This window comes from Schistocerca piceifrons, chromosome 1 (assembly GCF_021461385.2).
Source record: "Schistocerca piceifrons isolate TAMUIC-IGC-003096 chromosome 1, iqSchPice1.1, whole genome shotgun sequence".
NCBI lineage: Eukaryota > Metazoa > Arthropoda > Insecta > Orthoptera > Acrididae > Schistocerca > Schistocerca piceifrons.
In genome coordinates, this window is record NC_060138.1 from 717,812,073 (window position 1) to 717,828,806 (window position 16,734).

The window sequence follows — 16,734 nt, forward strand, 5'->3', positions numbered from 1 at the left end:
TTATCACTGCTATTGTCAGTCTGTCGAGGGTCTTTCGAGTCCCTTATTACAGATGACAGCTGGTTGGTTGCTTCCTTTTTGCTGTCTGTAATCCTTCACAAGACATTGTCTCCACATCTCAGTTTGATGGAGTTCTGCTATAGTTGGAATTAGTGCTGTTGTAAGAAGGAAGCTTTTTCTGGGTTTCAGGCATGATAGGAAAGCAAGAGTGCCGCTGTGAATCTGTTTCTTGCTACTTCCTTTTGATCTCTAATGCTATGTGACATCATACGTCTTGAAGTGCTACCACCAATTGAAAGATATTATTTAGGGGACTTTGTCTTAGGCACTCTGCGACTATGTAGCCTTTCTCATAGAGAGCCATAACAACATGACTAGAATGTGCAGAGTTCCTCCAGACAGGAGCGACATACTCATTCTTATTGTTTAATGAAACTCTTGCCATCTGTTTAATAGCTGCCTCGTTCTGTTCAGTATTTTATTTTACTTTGCTCTCTGTATATGTACATCATTTTTGGCTGTTTGCACCAATGCAGGGTATTTATAAATTACTTATACAAAAGTAACCATTAATTGTGGAAAAGGTAAATAACTTGCAGAAATGTTTGGTACAGCACTGAATGTAGCATATCTTCAAGTTTTATTTACAAATATTGTATGTGGCTACCTTTTGTAACACAATAAATATCCAATCTGTGATCAGTTTCCTTCCATATCCCAAGAAGCAAGTCTTGATGTATGATGACAACTGCTTGTGTTACCCATTGTCACAGCCTATCGATATTTTCCGGAAGTTGAGGAACAAACACACTGTCTTTAATGTAACCCCCTACACAGAAGTCCATTGGGTTTAAACCAGGTGATTATGGTTGCCAGGATATTATTCCACCATGTCCAGTCAAAGTTGGCACATCCCTGTGGAGATACATGACAACTTGATGATGACGTCATTAATAACAGTGTCTTTGAGCTGGTGGCTTGTGGTATGTAGTCCTGAATCGTCTATAAACTGTAGTAGTGGATTTGGATTCGTGAAACTATAAACAACACTGAGCACCTCTGCATCATACCTATTTCTCAATTAAAGGCTTCTATTGTGTAACTAATGTAGAAACACACTGTGCTTCTGTTCAGTAGTAAACCTTTTGTTGTGTGTCTCTCTCTAGATATTGAACTTGTTGTTGAATATAATCTAGTACACCTCCCAACATTTAAATTCTTTTCTACACTTCTGATTTCCCAACTGATGAGTTTGATCTTTTGCACTTTAAAAATGATTTGGGATCATCTAATTTTGTACAGTTTCTGTATTATTTGAAAATATATATTAAGTTACATTTGTAGTTCTCTTATATCTTTACGAAGTTCATGTGCGTAACATATGACCTCAGTTATTTCTGGTGTGATATATAAGTTTCCCACTGAAATATCGTTCTCACTTAAGTATGCACAGTAGAAATAAGCACCAAGTGCCAGCTTCAGTTACAACTAGAAATAGAATAATACTATATTTCATAACTTTCTAGGTCTGAATTTAATAAATCTGTAATAACTTACAGCCTGCAAGTTCAGAAAATCCTGTGTCCTTGGTTACTGATCATGTTCTTGAAGAATTCATTACTGCAAAACCTCAGTCCGCTGGTGTAGTGCCTTGGTCTCCACCACAACCAAATTGGAATGCCTGGACCAGCTGTAATATTGATGAAGGACCCTTAGCAACTGTAAGTAGTGTTGTTAAGCTGTTACTTTAAGCAAAATAGAAATAATGAATTCTGTTCTGACTAAAGAACTATTTTGATGTACATTTACAAGCATTTACTCGTGCATACCAAGGTTTTCATTCATCTGCATTATAAATTCCTTATAGTCACGACACGAGATGGTGCACAATCGATCTGCGTGATCACATAGCAGATTGTGTCTCACAAATGAGACTGTTGATCCAGTTTGGCTTGGAAATCAGTATGTGCTATTTATAAGGTGACAGTAAAACACTGGAAAGAAGAGAAAGAAAAGGATGACATTGAGTAAAGTAATGCATTAGAGAATAGAAACAAAGGAAAACTGAGAGTTTATGGAATGGAGGAAAAAGTGTTAGACAAAATCAAACCTCGTACAATAACTAAATTTATCACACCCTCTGAAACTCACTCCCACCAACATCTAAAGAGACCTGAAACCCAGTCATGAACCTGTCCTCCAAATGCCTCAGTCCCACAGAAGGGTCAGCTCTTTTCAAAGGTCATAACTTTTGTCCCACTCCCAAATTCAAATATGCTTAGAGACTCTGTCTCTCCGTCTCCCTGCAGTGGAAACACTTTTTTACCACCAACTGTCAATTGGATTCAACCCAAAGCCAATATTGAACCCTGCCTGACTCGGTTCACTCCTCCATCCAACTGTAATCCACCCTTTGTGTGCGCAAATCACTCCCTGTTAACATTCCAAAATTTCTTAACTTCAAACCTTGCCTCACCCTCATTCACCAAACATCTGAAGAAAGAAGTACACTCCACAACTTACATACTGATCCCAACCGTGTAATCCTACCTGCCAACGAAGGCTCCACCGTTGTGGTTATGAACAACAGGGAGTACATGGCAGTGGGACTCCGCCAGCTGTGAGATATGTCCACCTACAAATCCTGCTACAGTGACCTTAAAGCCCATTAACCCTACCACTCAGAACACCCCATTGTGGCTGGCTACAGTGATCCCACTGAGAGAATCCCTCCTTTCATGGATCAACACCTTCAGCCTATTGCCCATAACTTATCCTCCTGCATAAGAGACTCCAACTATTTCCTCCACAGATTATTCACTGTTCTGTTCCTTTACCACTTGGCACCATGCTGGTCACTATAAAAGCAGTCTCCCTCTACACTATCATCCATAATGCCCATGGCCTTTGTGCTGTTGAACACTAACTTTCACAGTACCAAACTGACTCCAAGCCTACAACCTCCTTCCTGCTCACCATAATGAGCTATATCCTCACCCACTGTTATTTCACCTTTGAAGGCATCACCCACAAACAAATCTATGGTTCCGTAATGGGCACCAGCATGGCACCAACTTATGCCATCCTCTTCATGGCTTATCTACAGGAATCCTTCCTAACTACACCAAATCCCAAACCCCTCGCCTGGTTCACAGTCACTGATGACACCTTTGTGATCTTGACCAAAGGTGAGAACACCCTATACACTTTCCACCAGAACCTCAACACCTACTACTCCAGTCACTTCACCTGGTCCTCAACCCAACATGCCAGCTTCTCATTGTTAACCCCCACCTCAAGGATGACTACATCAATACCTCTAACCACATCAAACCTACTAACCTCCAATACCACCTCCACTTCAACAGCTGCCATCCATTCCAAAGTCCTTACATACATTTTAGCCATCCGAAGTTGTCACATCCGTAAAGATGAGCAGTCCCTGCCCAAATATGTCGGTGGGTCTCACTGAGGCCTTCACAGACTGAAATTACCCTCCCAACCCTGTCCAGAAACAATCTCCCATGCACTGCCACCTACCACCTACCACCTCCCACATTCACACTGTAAGTAACAAAGGGCATTCCCCTCGTGACTCAGTACGACCCAGGACTGGAGCAACTGAAACACTTTGTGCCAGAATTTCGACTACCTCTTGTCGTGCCTTGAAATGAGTAATATCCTGCTCACTATCCTCCCCATCCCACCCTCAGTGGTATTCTGTCGTCCACTGGATGCATGCAGTATGCTTATCCATCTCTATTCCGACCCCGTTCCCAACCCCTTGACTGAGCAAGGTGGCGCAGTGGCTAACGCACTGGACTCGCATTCGGGAGGACGGTGGTTCAATCCCGCATCCGGCCATCCTGATTTAGGTTTTCCGTGATTTCCCTAAATTGCTCTAGGCAAATGCTGGGATGGTTCCTTCGAAAGGGCACGGCCGACTTCGTTCCCCATCCTTCTCTAATCCCATGAGACTGGTGATCTCCCTTATCTTAATAATTCCAAAGTACACGGGTGAGTTTCTTGGATTTTTATATATTATGTAGTGCCAAATATAGACTTTTTACTTATTCTCATGACCATAATGGCTACTGCCAATTTCGCTGTAAAATAATGTGTGTCTACCTTCATTCATTAACAGAGAGCGAGATCTTTCTCTTACCGAAAAACAAGAAAAACATCTAAAGTTTTTTAACATTAGAAAATCAAAACTACATTGCTCTACGCTGGGCTACCGCTTCACCTTTACTCTTTGCTTTTGAAAAAAAATGAAAACAGAAGCAAGGAATGCAAAAGGTACGTCATAGCTTCCTGTGCAGGAAGCACAGTTACCCTGTTATGCCTGCATCTAACAGCTACAAAATATAGAGAGGATCCCATACTTAGGATTCTTTATTAATTCTTAATTACAATTTATGTATTCTTCCATCTGAATTCAAGCTGCACTTCTGTAACCTTTCTTCATGTTTGACAAGAAATCGGAACATTTTTAGTTCAGATGTTCTGTGTCTGTTCTTTCCACAGTTCATATACTTGCAGGCACTCAGCATGATGATCCGATTCACAGGTCCCACTGCCTCAGAAACAGTTGTTCTTCACAGATTCGAGACTGTGGCAAGACACTTTTGGCTGCGTGTAAGAGGAATTGGACAGGCAGTCTGTTTCTGATGTGATGTGATCTAGAGTACTAGTCTTGAATCTATTATTTGTTGCAGTATGTAAAGCATCATGATGCTTGACTACAGAATCAGTAGCTCTGTAACTTAAACTGTCAGATGCTTTCAACATTGCAACATGTCTCTATGTCACTGATTTTTGTCTAATTTGCTGAAAATGTATTTTGAAGCGCACAAAGATAATCTGTCACTAAATTCAGTTACTAATCGCTATCAAAAAATAATCAGTTCTGTGAGTGGTTTTCTTGACTCACCATTGTTCACAAAATGCAAGTAATATCCTTTTACAATGTTTTCATGTTGCTTATACATGCAAAACTACCGACCCAACCCAGCTTCACACAGGTACCACTATCTATCTGTGGCCAGACAACTTATCTGGTGTAGCATATTTTGTTTGCAGGACACTGCTTAGAGTTATGAATGAAATTCAGAGAACAACTTCAATTAAAGGAATATCACCATTTCCTAACAACTTAAGGCGTCTGAACAGGTCACACCAGGAAATTTGTCCAGTGGCATGAATGTTTCGTGTTCTATATTGGTTAAAAATATTTGATTATTTCAAATTATAAGTCTTAAATTACAGTGGAATGATGAGGTGGTTATCTTTTCATTATTGATCATATTTATTACAATACTTCAAAATTCAGTAACTCACTGTCCACTGTTCTACGAATCTGCAGTGAATTGAGAGTGTGAATAGAGATTGTTAATCTTAGGGAAACAGAAATTGGCAGTCGTAAATTGTCGTCATATTTCAAAATGCGTTACTCTACTGTCTGTGGAACCATTTTGAAATCCTGTCTGTTCATCCGTAATAAATATCTGAGTCTCATTCAGGAAGATTGTGCCCATGTGTTTATGATCTTTAAAAGGCCTAAATGCCTTTCTCACCAAGTGGAGATTCATTTACCAATCTACTGTACAATTTGGAAGTGTCTAAACAAATAATCTGTTTCCCCCACCACACAATGAATCACATTCACCCCTATGTTTAAAGGAAAGCAGGAAGTTGAAGTCATCTGTCACACTGCTTTGAAACTTTCTTTATATAAATGAAGCAAACCTGCATCTCACACTGACGTACATTTCCGCAAAATTATTTACTTAATGCATAAAGAATGCCCCCCCCCCCCCCTCCCCCAATGAACCATGGACCTTGCCATTGGTTCCGAAACTTGCGTGCCTCAGCGTTACAGATGGCCGTACCGTAGGTGCAACCACAACGGAGGGGTATCTGTTGAGAGACCAGACAAACATGTGGTTCCTGAAGAGTGGCAGCAACCTTTTCAGTAGTTGCAGGGGCAACAGTCTGGATGATTGACTGATCTGGCCTTGTAACACTAACCAAAATGACCTTGCTGTGCTGGTACTGCGAACGGCTGAAAGCAAGGGGGGAAACTACAGCCGTAATTTTTCCTGAGGGCATGAAGCTTTACTGTATGGTTAAATGATGATGGCGTCCCCTTGGATAAAATATTCTGGAGGTGATATAGTTCCCCATTCGGATCTCCGGGCGTGGACTACTCAAGAGGACGTCGTTATAAGGAGAAAGAAAACTGGTGTTCTGCGGATCGGAGTGTGGAATGTCAGATCCCTTAATCAGGCAGGTAGGTTAGAAAACTTAAAAAGGGAAATGGATAGGTTAAATTTAGATATAGTGGGAATTAGTGAAGTTCGGTGGCAGGAGGAACAAGACTTTTGGTCAGGTGAACACAGGGTTATAAATACAAAATCAAATAGGGGTAATGCAGGAGTAGGTTTAATATTGAATAAAAAAATAGGATGATGGCTGGGTGTTGTGTGCTGTCCTTAGGTTAGTTAGCTTTAAGTAGTTCTAAGTTCTAGGGGACTGATGACCGTAGCAGTTAAGTCCCATAGTGCTCAGAGCCATTTGAACTATTTGAAAAAAATAGGAGTGCGGGTAAGCTACTACAAACAGCATAGTGAACGCATTATTGTGGCCAAGACAGACACGAAGCCCACACCTACTACAGTAGTACAAGTTTATATGCCAACTAGCTCTGCAGATGATGAAGAAATTGATGAAATGTATGAAGCGATAAAAGAAATTATTCAGGTAGTGAAGGAAGACGAAAATTTAATAGTCATGGCTGACTGGAATTCAAGAGTAGGAAAAGGGAGAGAAGGAAGCATAGTAGGTGAATATGGATTGGGGGGGGAGAAATGAAGGAGGAATCCTTCTGGTAGAACTTTGCACAGAGCATAACTTAATCATAGCTAACACTTGGTTCAAGAATCATAAAAGAAGGTTGTACACATTGAAGAATCCTGGAAACACTAGAAGGTATCAGATAGATTATATAATGGTAAGACAGAGATTTAGGAACCAGGTATTAAATTGTAAGACATTTTCAGGAGCAGATGTGGACTCTGACCACAATCTATTGGTTATGAACTGTAGATTAAAAATGAAGAAACTGCAAAAAGGTGGGAATTTAAGGAGATGGGACCTGGACAAACTGATTAAACCAGAGGTCGTACAGAGTTTCAGGGAGAGCATAAGGGAACAATTGTCACAAATGGGGGAAAGAAATACAGTAGAAGAAGAATGGATAGCTTTGAGGGAAGAAGTACTTGAAGGCAGCAGAGGATCAAGTAGGTAAAAAGTACGAGGGCTAGTAGAAATCCTTGGGTAACAGAGGATATATTGAATTTAATTGATGAAAGGAGAAAATATAAAAATGCAGTAAATGAAGCAGGCAAAAAGAAATACAAACGTCTCAAAAATGAGATCAACGGGAAGTGCAGAATGGCTAAACAGGCATGGCTAGAGGACAAATGTAACGATGTAGAGGCATATATCACTAGGGTAAGATAGATACTGCTTACAGAAAATTAAAGAGACCTTTGGAGAAAAGAGAACCTCTTGCATGAATATCAAGAGCTTAGATGGAAACCCAGTTCTAAGCAAAGAAGGGAAAGCAGAAATGTGGAAGGAGTATATAGAGGGTCTATACAAGGGCGACATACTTGTACAATATTCTGGAAATGCAAGAGAATGTAAATGAAGACGAAATGGGAGATACGATACTGCGTGAAGAGTTTGACAGAGCACTGAATGACCTGAGTTGAAACAAGGCTCCTGGAGTAGACAACATTCCATTAGAACTACTGACGTCCTTTGGAGAGCCAGTCCTGACAAAACTCTTCCATCTAGTGAGCAAGATGTATGAGACAGGTGAAATACCCTCAGACTTCAAGAAGAATATAACAATTCCAAGCCCAAAGAAAGTAGGTGTTGACAGATGTGAAAATTACCGAACTATCAGTTTAATAAGCCACAGCTGCAAAATACTAACACGAATTCTTTACAGACGAATAGAAAAACTGGTAGAAGCCGACCTCGGGGGAGATCAGTTTGGATTCCGTAGAAATATTGGAACACAAGAGGCAATACTGATCTTACGACTTATCTTAGAAGAAAGATTAAGGAAAGGCAAACCTATGTTTCTAGCATCTGTAGACTTACAGAAAGCTTTTGACAATATTGACTGGAATACTCTCTTTCAAATTCTGAAGGTGGCAGGAGTAAAATATAGGGAGCGAAAGGCTATTTACAATTTGTATAGAAACCAGATGACAGTTATAAGAGTCAAGAGAGATGAAATGGAAGCAGCAGTTGGGAAGGGAGTGAGACAGGGTTGTAGCCTCTCCCCGATGTTATTCATTCTGTATATTGAGCAAGCAGTAAAGGAAACAAAAGAAAAATTCGGAGTAGGTATTAAAATCCATGGAGAAGAAATAAAAACTTTGAGGTTCGCCGAGGACATTGTAATTCTGTCAGAGACAGCAAAGGACTTGGAAGAGCAGTTGAACGGAATGGACAGTGTCTTGAAAGGAGGATATAAGATGAACATCAACAAAAGCAAAACTAGGATAATGGAATGTAGTCGAATTAAATCGGGTGATGCTGAGGGAATTAGATTAGGAAATGAGACTCTTAAGGTAGTAAAGGAGTTTTGCTATTTTGGGAGCAAAAAACTGGTGATGGTCGAAGTAGAGAAGATATAAAATGTAGACTGGCAATGGCAAGGAAAGATTTTCTGAAGAAGAGAAATTCATTAACATGGAGTATAGATTTAAATGTCAGGAAGTCGTTTCTGAAAGTATTTGTATGGAGTGTAGCCATGTACGGAAGTGAAACGTGGACGATAAATAGTTTGGACAAGAAGAGAATAGAAGCTTTCGAAATGTGGTGCTACAGAAGAATGCTGAAGATTTGATGGGTAGATCACATAACTAATGATGAGGTATTGAATGGAATTGGGGAGAAGAGCAGTTTGTGGCACAACTTGACAAAAAGAAGGGACCGGTTAGTAGGACATGTTCTGAGGCATCAAGGGATCACAAATTTAGCATTGGAGGGCAGTGTGGAGGGTAAAAATCGTAGAGGGAGACCAAGAGATGAATACACTAAGCAGATTCAGAAGGATGTAGGTTGCAGTAAGTACTGGGAAATGAAGAAGCTTGCACAGGATAGAGTATCATCAAACTAGTCTCAGGACTGAAGACAACAACAACAACAACAACAACAACAACATTACGAATTGAAAACCAAAGGTTTTGAATGCACATTTTACGCTATCCATTTGTGTTCTGAAATGATTGCAGTCAACTGGCTGTCACTTGGGTGGCTTGCATATCTCTGATCAGTTATCCAACTGGGAAAGGTGGTGGTATAGTGTAATGTGGAATATGAGTTACATTTAGTTTCTAGCGAGTCTCCACATCCAGCCACATACTGTATCCTTAGAGCACCATACCAGTTGCAAATCCGGTCATACTTGAAGCATCTGAAGTCACTGCGGTTCTCTATAGAGTTAGGACGGCTGTTTGCTAGGTGGCAATGGCATTATTTTCACATTGTAACTTCAGTTCATTATACTTCAGCCAATTTGTGTAAAATAGTTACAGATTATGCACACAAACCTTCCTCGTAAAACAGTGTACCTATTAGTGAAAAGGTGACTTTAATTTATTTATGTAGAAATAACTCAAAGCAGAATATATACAGGACCATACACAATGGAGCAGCTATTGGTACACAAGTGTGATCAAGATGCCGATTGTGAAATCGATACAATAATATAAAGCTGGAGGGGGGGGGGGGGGAATTCCAGAATATTTGTGTAAATTTTATGTGGTAACATATAACTAGTGAATACATTGCATATAAAACTTGTTAAAGATACTGGTGGAGCATCTGCTTTTGATAAACTATGGCAGTCAAGAGTAGTTCATAGACATCACATGTTGTGCTACAGATTGTAAACAGGATATCATAAAAAAATGTTCTGACAGCGTAACTTCACCAGTTAGTCCAACTTTGTTGCAGCATGATTGGAGGAAGAAATGGATCAAATCGGCAACTCTGTGTGCTGTAGGGTTAAGCCCCTGCACTGTGTGTGTGTGTGTGTGTGTGTGTGTGTGTGTGTGTGTGTGTGTGTGTGTGTGTTTGCGCGCGTGTTTGCGCTTGCTGTCCATCAGTCAGCTATATGTGAGTGTCTGTTATTCCGAACTTATCACCATCTTGGAATGACTGTATTTTTTGCAGTATAAAACCACACTCGTGTGTGCCCCAAATCCCTGTTCACAATGGATACTGGTTTTGACCAAGCAGCTGACACAAAATTTGTTGAAGTTTTTATTTTTCTTCTCACTAGGATACCGAGACTCAATCTGAACCCCAAACAAGGAAGCAAATTCTGTGTGAATTTTTTTAGTGATTGTGCAGATTACAATTAAGTCAAGTTAATTTGTGTTATTGGCAAGAAACATGGAGTAAATTTTATGTTCTTGACATTACAGGCTAACATGGATGGAGTGAGTGAAGACCTACAGAAAAGTTTTCGGGAAAGAATGCAAAATGATACTGCTCTACAGAATATGGTAAAAGAACGTAACACATTGCCTGTTGCGTCATGTAAATCTCAGATAATGGAGGCCATTAATGAACATCCTGTGGTCATTATTAGGGGCAACACAGGTTGTGGAAAGACCACACAGGTGAAACGTTTTTTACTTATTGTCGCATTCATAAGTTCTTTCCTTCTAATTGAATATTGTATAACAGGTTTCCCCATTACCATTTTATTTCAGGTTTGTCAGTATATTCTGGATGACTATATTCAGGCAGGTCAGGGAGCATATTGTAATATAGTTATAACCCAGCCTCGCCGAATTTCTGCTGTTTCTGTAGCAGATCGTGTTTCTAATGAACGAGGAGAACCGTTGGGAAATAGTGTTGGCTATAGTGTGAGATTTGAATCCTGTCTGCCTCGTCCATATGGAGCAATTATGTTCTGTACAGTTGGTAAGTTTACTTCACTGAGTTTCATCAATGTTAGTGTTTTCATCTACATAATAGCAGTATTTACCTACAATGTGTAATATAACATTCCATTCTGTGTGTAATATAACATTCCATTCTGGTTTTTCCATTGTTTGATATGCAATATATGTAATATTTAAAGACTCTGTTTCCATCAACAGGAGTTCTGCTAAGGAAGCTGGAAAATGGCCTGCGAGGTGTATCTCATGTAATTGTTGATGAAATTCATGAAAGAGATGTCAACTCAGACTTCATAATGGTTGTGTTAAGGGACATGATCCATACATACCCTGATCTCAGACTTATTCTCATGTCAGCAACGATTGATACAACACTTTTTAGCGAGTATTTCAACAACTGTCCAGTAATTGAAATTCCTGGGCGAGCTTACCCAGTACAAGGTAATGTTAAAATATGATAGGATGGCTGCTAAGACATTTTGAAATAGTTTGAACTCATAGAACCTGTGGGGGAGACAGTTTCTGATAGTTGCATTGCTTTTTTCAGAGTATTTCCTTGAGGATAGCATACAAATGTTAAATTTTGTTCCACCACTGGACAATCGCAAGAAACGTAAAGACAAAGATGATTCTGAATTAACTGGCGAGGATCAGGATGAAAACTTAAATAAAGTGATATCAAATGAATACTCACCACAGACACGGAATGCTATGGCACAGCTTAGTGAGAAGGAAATAAGTTTTGAACTTATAGAGGTATGTTGGTTCTTTCATGATGTAGTTGTAACTGTATTTAATGTTTCTGTGAACTGCTTAGAAAATTTAGTACTGCTTTGAGGATTAAAGGGTAAGTGTAAGATTATTGCTGTGTGAGAACTGCAGAATGATAATTACTGTCTGCCTACTGACTCACTTTTTTTCACTTGTAGGAACAAAATTATACATTATTATACTGTTATATGAGGAGAAGTCAAAAAGTGAAGGGACCTTTGAGAAAATGAATATTTATTCTAATGATAGAAAACTGAAACGTACAGTATTTTTCTAAGTAATCTCTCTGCATTAAACGCTCTCCAGTGTTTCACAAATTTTTGATCTCGTCTGAACAAAAGTTTTTTGGTTTCACCTGTAACCAATTTTACACTGCATCAGTGATTTCTGCATCGGTTGCAAATCTTCTTCCTCCGAGTGCTTCCTTCAGTGGTCCATACATGTGGAAATCGCTTGGAGCCAGTCCTGGACTGTATGGTGGTGTTCCAGCAATTCGAATCCCAACTCCTTGATTGTTTCAGCCATACCTTTGGCAGAATGTGGCTGAACATTATGTTGCTGCAGGATGACACCTTTTCACAGTTTTCCGTGACATTTGGATGTGATTGCAGGTTTCAGATTAGTTTGCAGCACATTACAATAGTTCTCACTGTTCGCAGTGCCTTCTGGAACCAAAAAGTGAATCACTGCCCTCATTTCCTTGTTTTTGGTGCAAATTGACAACGGAGCTGCAGTGTTTTGTGGTCTGCTACAGTAGGGTGACTAACATGGGAATAAGAATGATATGTTACATAGAATTGTTGTAGACAACTGTACTTCAGTCTTGGATACCAGCAGTGTTACCAAGCCCTACAGGGAGAAATTGCCAAAGTCCCTTTACATTTTGCTTTCCCCTCATATATTGGTTGTGTTTTCCATGCTGCATAGATTTTACTTTTAGTTCATTGTTCATCCTTTGGTAGTGACATGTATGACTTGCAAGACCCACTGTTTTGAGGGCTATCTTGTCTTCAGTGTATAATGTTGGATCCACTCTGTAGTCACATGAAGGCACCAGAGATGCTTTGGATTATGCTTTGCCTTTTCCAGGCACTGCAAATTCCTTATGTGGTGCAAGACCTCAGATTCGTTACTTGGCAGGAGGTGGCAGCTAGAATATGTGGCTTGTATGTATTGGGGGGGGGGGGGGGGGATGTTAATCTTTGCAGCGGACCCATGTTGTCATGCATGTGTTTGGTTCTATCTGCATAGAGAGGTGTGGTTTGAAGTTGATAGGAATTATACTTTGAAGATAGCAACTTACAGTCCTGATAGATGAGGAAAACTATGTTCAAGAAGGAATTTTTGGGGAGGTCAAGCAAGGAATGTTTGAAAAAAATTAGTGGGCACTTTCATTCAAGTTTTAGTTGAAAGTTCTTTCAGTGTGCCAGTTCAAAGTAGTTTTGTTTTCAAACAAGCTTTCATTGTTGAGTCACTGTGTTACTTCAAGGACAAGGAATGATATCATTGCCTTGGATATCACATTTCAGTGCAGAAGACTTAGGATGAGGGCAGACTGAAGAAGTCTGAATGACCACAAATCATATTCCAGATACTGATGTACATGAAGAAGAATCCAAACAGAACAACATGTAATTGTAGATGAGAACATTTCACCTCAAGAATATTATTTGTTCTTTCTAACATATTCTGTGATGAAAACATGAAGAAACAAGATAATCTGTATTCCCAGCATTGCATAAGGAAGTTACGAAGCATGGAATCCCCTTTCCTTCATGTACATTGAACGCGCTTTATGCTTCGTGGTGAAACATTTTGTGAAAAAGAATTGTTGCTTTCTCACAAATTTTGTTCCTGTAGACCAATTTTTCTTCTTTTTTTTAAAAAATGAGGTTATATAAACATTGCTTTATCAAAGTAATATATTGAGTTGAGAACAAGATTTTTAACCAGTTCACTTCACCTGCTTCATTGCTTTCAGCAGTTGATGCCTCTTCCTTTGATTGTTGTAACTGGCTGAAAATGAGATGCTGATAGAAGGATAATTCCATTAATGTAGCTCACACAGTATATAGAGTTGAATTTTTCACTTTTGATGTGATTAAAGGTTATTGTTAATGGCTAGTTACAGACACACTAGATTCTTTTAAATGCAAGCCAACGAATAGTTGCATACTGCACTTATTCATAGTTATTGCTGTAAAGTTATAGTGTAGTAAACCTAACCTCAACCACATAACTAGTAATGTTTAGTATGGAATGACGATGACGATGATGATCATCATGATCATGATCTTCATAGATCCAGAGTTAAATGCTATGTAAAGTGGCAGCACTGCCCCACTGGAATAACACAGTGATTTTCAAGTTGAGCAGACACACCAAAATTAAAGAATATTACACTGTAAACATATGTTCTCATTGATTATTGCTGTCCTGGTAGGTCATTGTTGAGATCTAACACAGTCAACCACATAACATGAAGATTCACAATAAGAAGTAACTAGAATGTAGTGTCATTGAGTTACTAAAAAACATATGACTGGACATACCCGACTTCGGCATTGTACATTCTGTTGAACTGTTCCCTCTACTGGATGGGCTGTAGTGAACTTTGCTGTACCAATCAACAGAGTTGTAAGAACAAACTGTTTTATGTAAACTGTGTAATACTCTCAAAATGGGCTTGATTGGTTTTGACTGAACTGCAACCCTTAACTAAAATCTGGCTTATGAAAATGTTACTGGTTAGAAATTTAGAAAAATTTATAGATTCCATTATGCTTGTGGGGTGTGAATCGCCTTGTTTGGATGTATGAGTGCCATATTGAAAATCATAGTAAATTAAATGAAACTATTAATTAGTGAGTTAATTAATTAGTGCCATGCATTATATTGTACAGAAAAATTAAGTTAAAAGTAGGTACTTAAAGAGTAGAATCTAACAGTGGTTAGGGAAAAACTGCAATGAAAATTGGTAATAGCTCAGAACTTAAAAGTTTAATTATTTCAGAAGGTAATCAGTTTCAGGTAATTTAAAATGTTGCTGGAAGATTGAAATTTTGAATGGTGTTGGCCATTGTATTGGATTCTGCTTATTAGGCACTTACTGAGATGTGGTATTAATTTCAGTGATCTGTAACTTTTAATCAACATAATCTATAATCAAACTAAATGATATTAGTGGAATCAGTACAGTGAGAAGAATAAACTGAACAATGAATTTAAATTGAACCTTGCTTGATAACTGATTTGCAGGTTTTCATGTACCTGCAACATCTTACATAACTGTATCAGAGAGATAACGAAGTTCAAAAAAGAAAAAAAATTGATAGTTATTGGAAGCTGATGACATAACATAGGGAGGTACCCACTCATTTCATCTTAACTTTAAAGAAGGAAGTACAAATTGTTCCTTAACGTAAATATTATTAATTACTGTAAACATGCTTAAGATTTTCTGCAGCTGGAAATGTTGTTAAGCAGCTGATTTTCTCTGTAACAGTTTAGAACTATTCAGTATTAACCAGAGCTGCTGCAATTTTTTTCAGTTGGTGGAAATTTTTGCATTTCCTCTTAATTATCTGCCAACAATACTTTCCCGTAGTTCATCAGCGAGGAATATTATGGTGCTACCGACAGCATCTGATAAATAAGTTAACGTATTTCGAGACTAGGGGGATTCTACTATGCTTCCTCTGGGTACACTCAGTAACAGAGCATTGGTCATCCAGTGTAACATACTATTAGCCAAATATTCACTGAGCCAACAGCATAGCTGCAAAGAGACTTTGTGATCATAACTTGGCTGTTAATCAAGAATGTGTTACTGTGGTTGAATGCCTTTCGGAAATCTAGGAAAATGTAATTTAAATTTCACATGCATCTACTGTTTGCAAGATATATAGAAAAAGGCAATCAGTGTTTTGCGTAAGTATTATTATTATTATTATTATTATTATTTTCCCCTCTCAGGCACATCACAATATTTGAACTTAGAATATGCTCAAGGATCCTGCAGTGGGCAGATTTTAGTGATTTTATTCTGCATGTCCGTGACATTTCCCAGATAATTCTTTTCATATTTTGAGAAACAGGAGAAGTGTACTATTTTTTTTTTCAGTGATGTGGGACTGTTTGCTGTTTATGCGAGATACATGCAAACTTGGAAAGTGGCCAACTCCAGAGTGCAACCAGTATAAAATCTAAATGGAATTCTATCAGTGCCTCTTTCACTTGTTCACTTCAAATAGTATAGATCATTTTTCAACATCAGTCATGCTTATTACCAATATGTAATTTTTTGGTCTGTGTAATGTTCACATTGCTTTGGTGGTATTCAAATACAGGTTTTAAAAAGTTTTCGATGGTGTTGAGCCACAGTCATGCAGTACTTCTTAAAAGAGTAAACTGTCGTTTGACTTTGTGTTACTATATTTATCTGCTTTACTATCCAGATTTTTGCTTGTATGCCATTACCAATAACTTGGTAGATCATAATGATGTCATATCTGTTAAGGCAGTCCAAAGCAGGCGAACTAGACTAACACATCTTGATCTTGGACTACCTTAACACATATGACGTAATAGTGGTCTAGTGAATTTAGCATTGTACTTGGTACAATTACATTACATCTTAGATATGTTAGGCTTGATTACCTGCTTTGGACTGCCTTAACAAATATGACATAATAATGGCCCAGTAGCTTTTAGCATTGTTCTTGATAATGGCAGAAAAGCCAAAAATCTAAATAGTACAGAAATGTAATAATACACAGTCAAATGGCTGTTTACTCTTTCAAAGAACATGTTTTAAAGTGAATTTAGTATGTCTGCTTTCTGTCTGCAGTTTTATCACCACACTGTGATTCACACTCCTTACCTGTATAGTGCAACTTTCCAAGTCTCCACTGAATAATATATATTGAGGAGTCTACAGCTGAACTTATTATAGAATCAGTGAAAT

The 16,734-nt window shown here is 38.6% G+C and overlaps 1 protein-coding gene across 2 annotated transcripts in view; it reads left to right on the plus strand.

Moving 5' to 3' along the window:
• Window positions 1–16,734, plus strand: part of LOC124711018 (dosage compensation regulator) — a 189,406-nt gene that overhangs the window by 99,196 nt on the left and 73,476 nt on the right. For both annotated transcript variants that reach the window (XM_047240970.1, XM_047240969.1), the window contains 5 exons: window positions 1,560–1,721; window positions 10,515–10,712; window positions 10,806–11,019; window positions 11,199–11,438; window positions 11,545–11,753. In XM_047240970.1, the coding sequence (XP_047096926.1) occupies window positions 1,560–1,721; window positions 10,515–10,712; window positions 10,806–11,019; window positions 11,199–11,438; window positions 11,545–11,753 (1,023 nt within the window). The remainder of the gene's footprint in view (window positions 1–1,559; window positions 1,722–10,514; window positions 10,713–10,805; window positions 11,020–11,198; window positions 11,439–11,544; window positions 11,754–16,734) is intronic.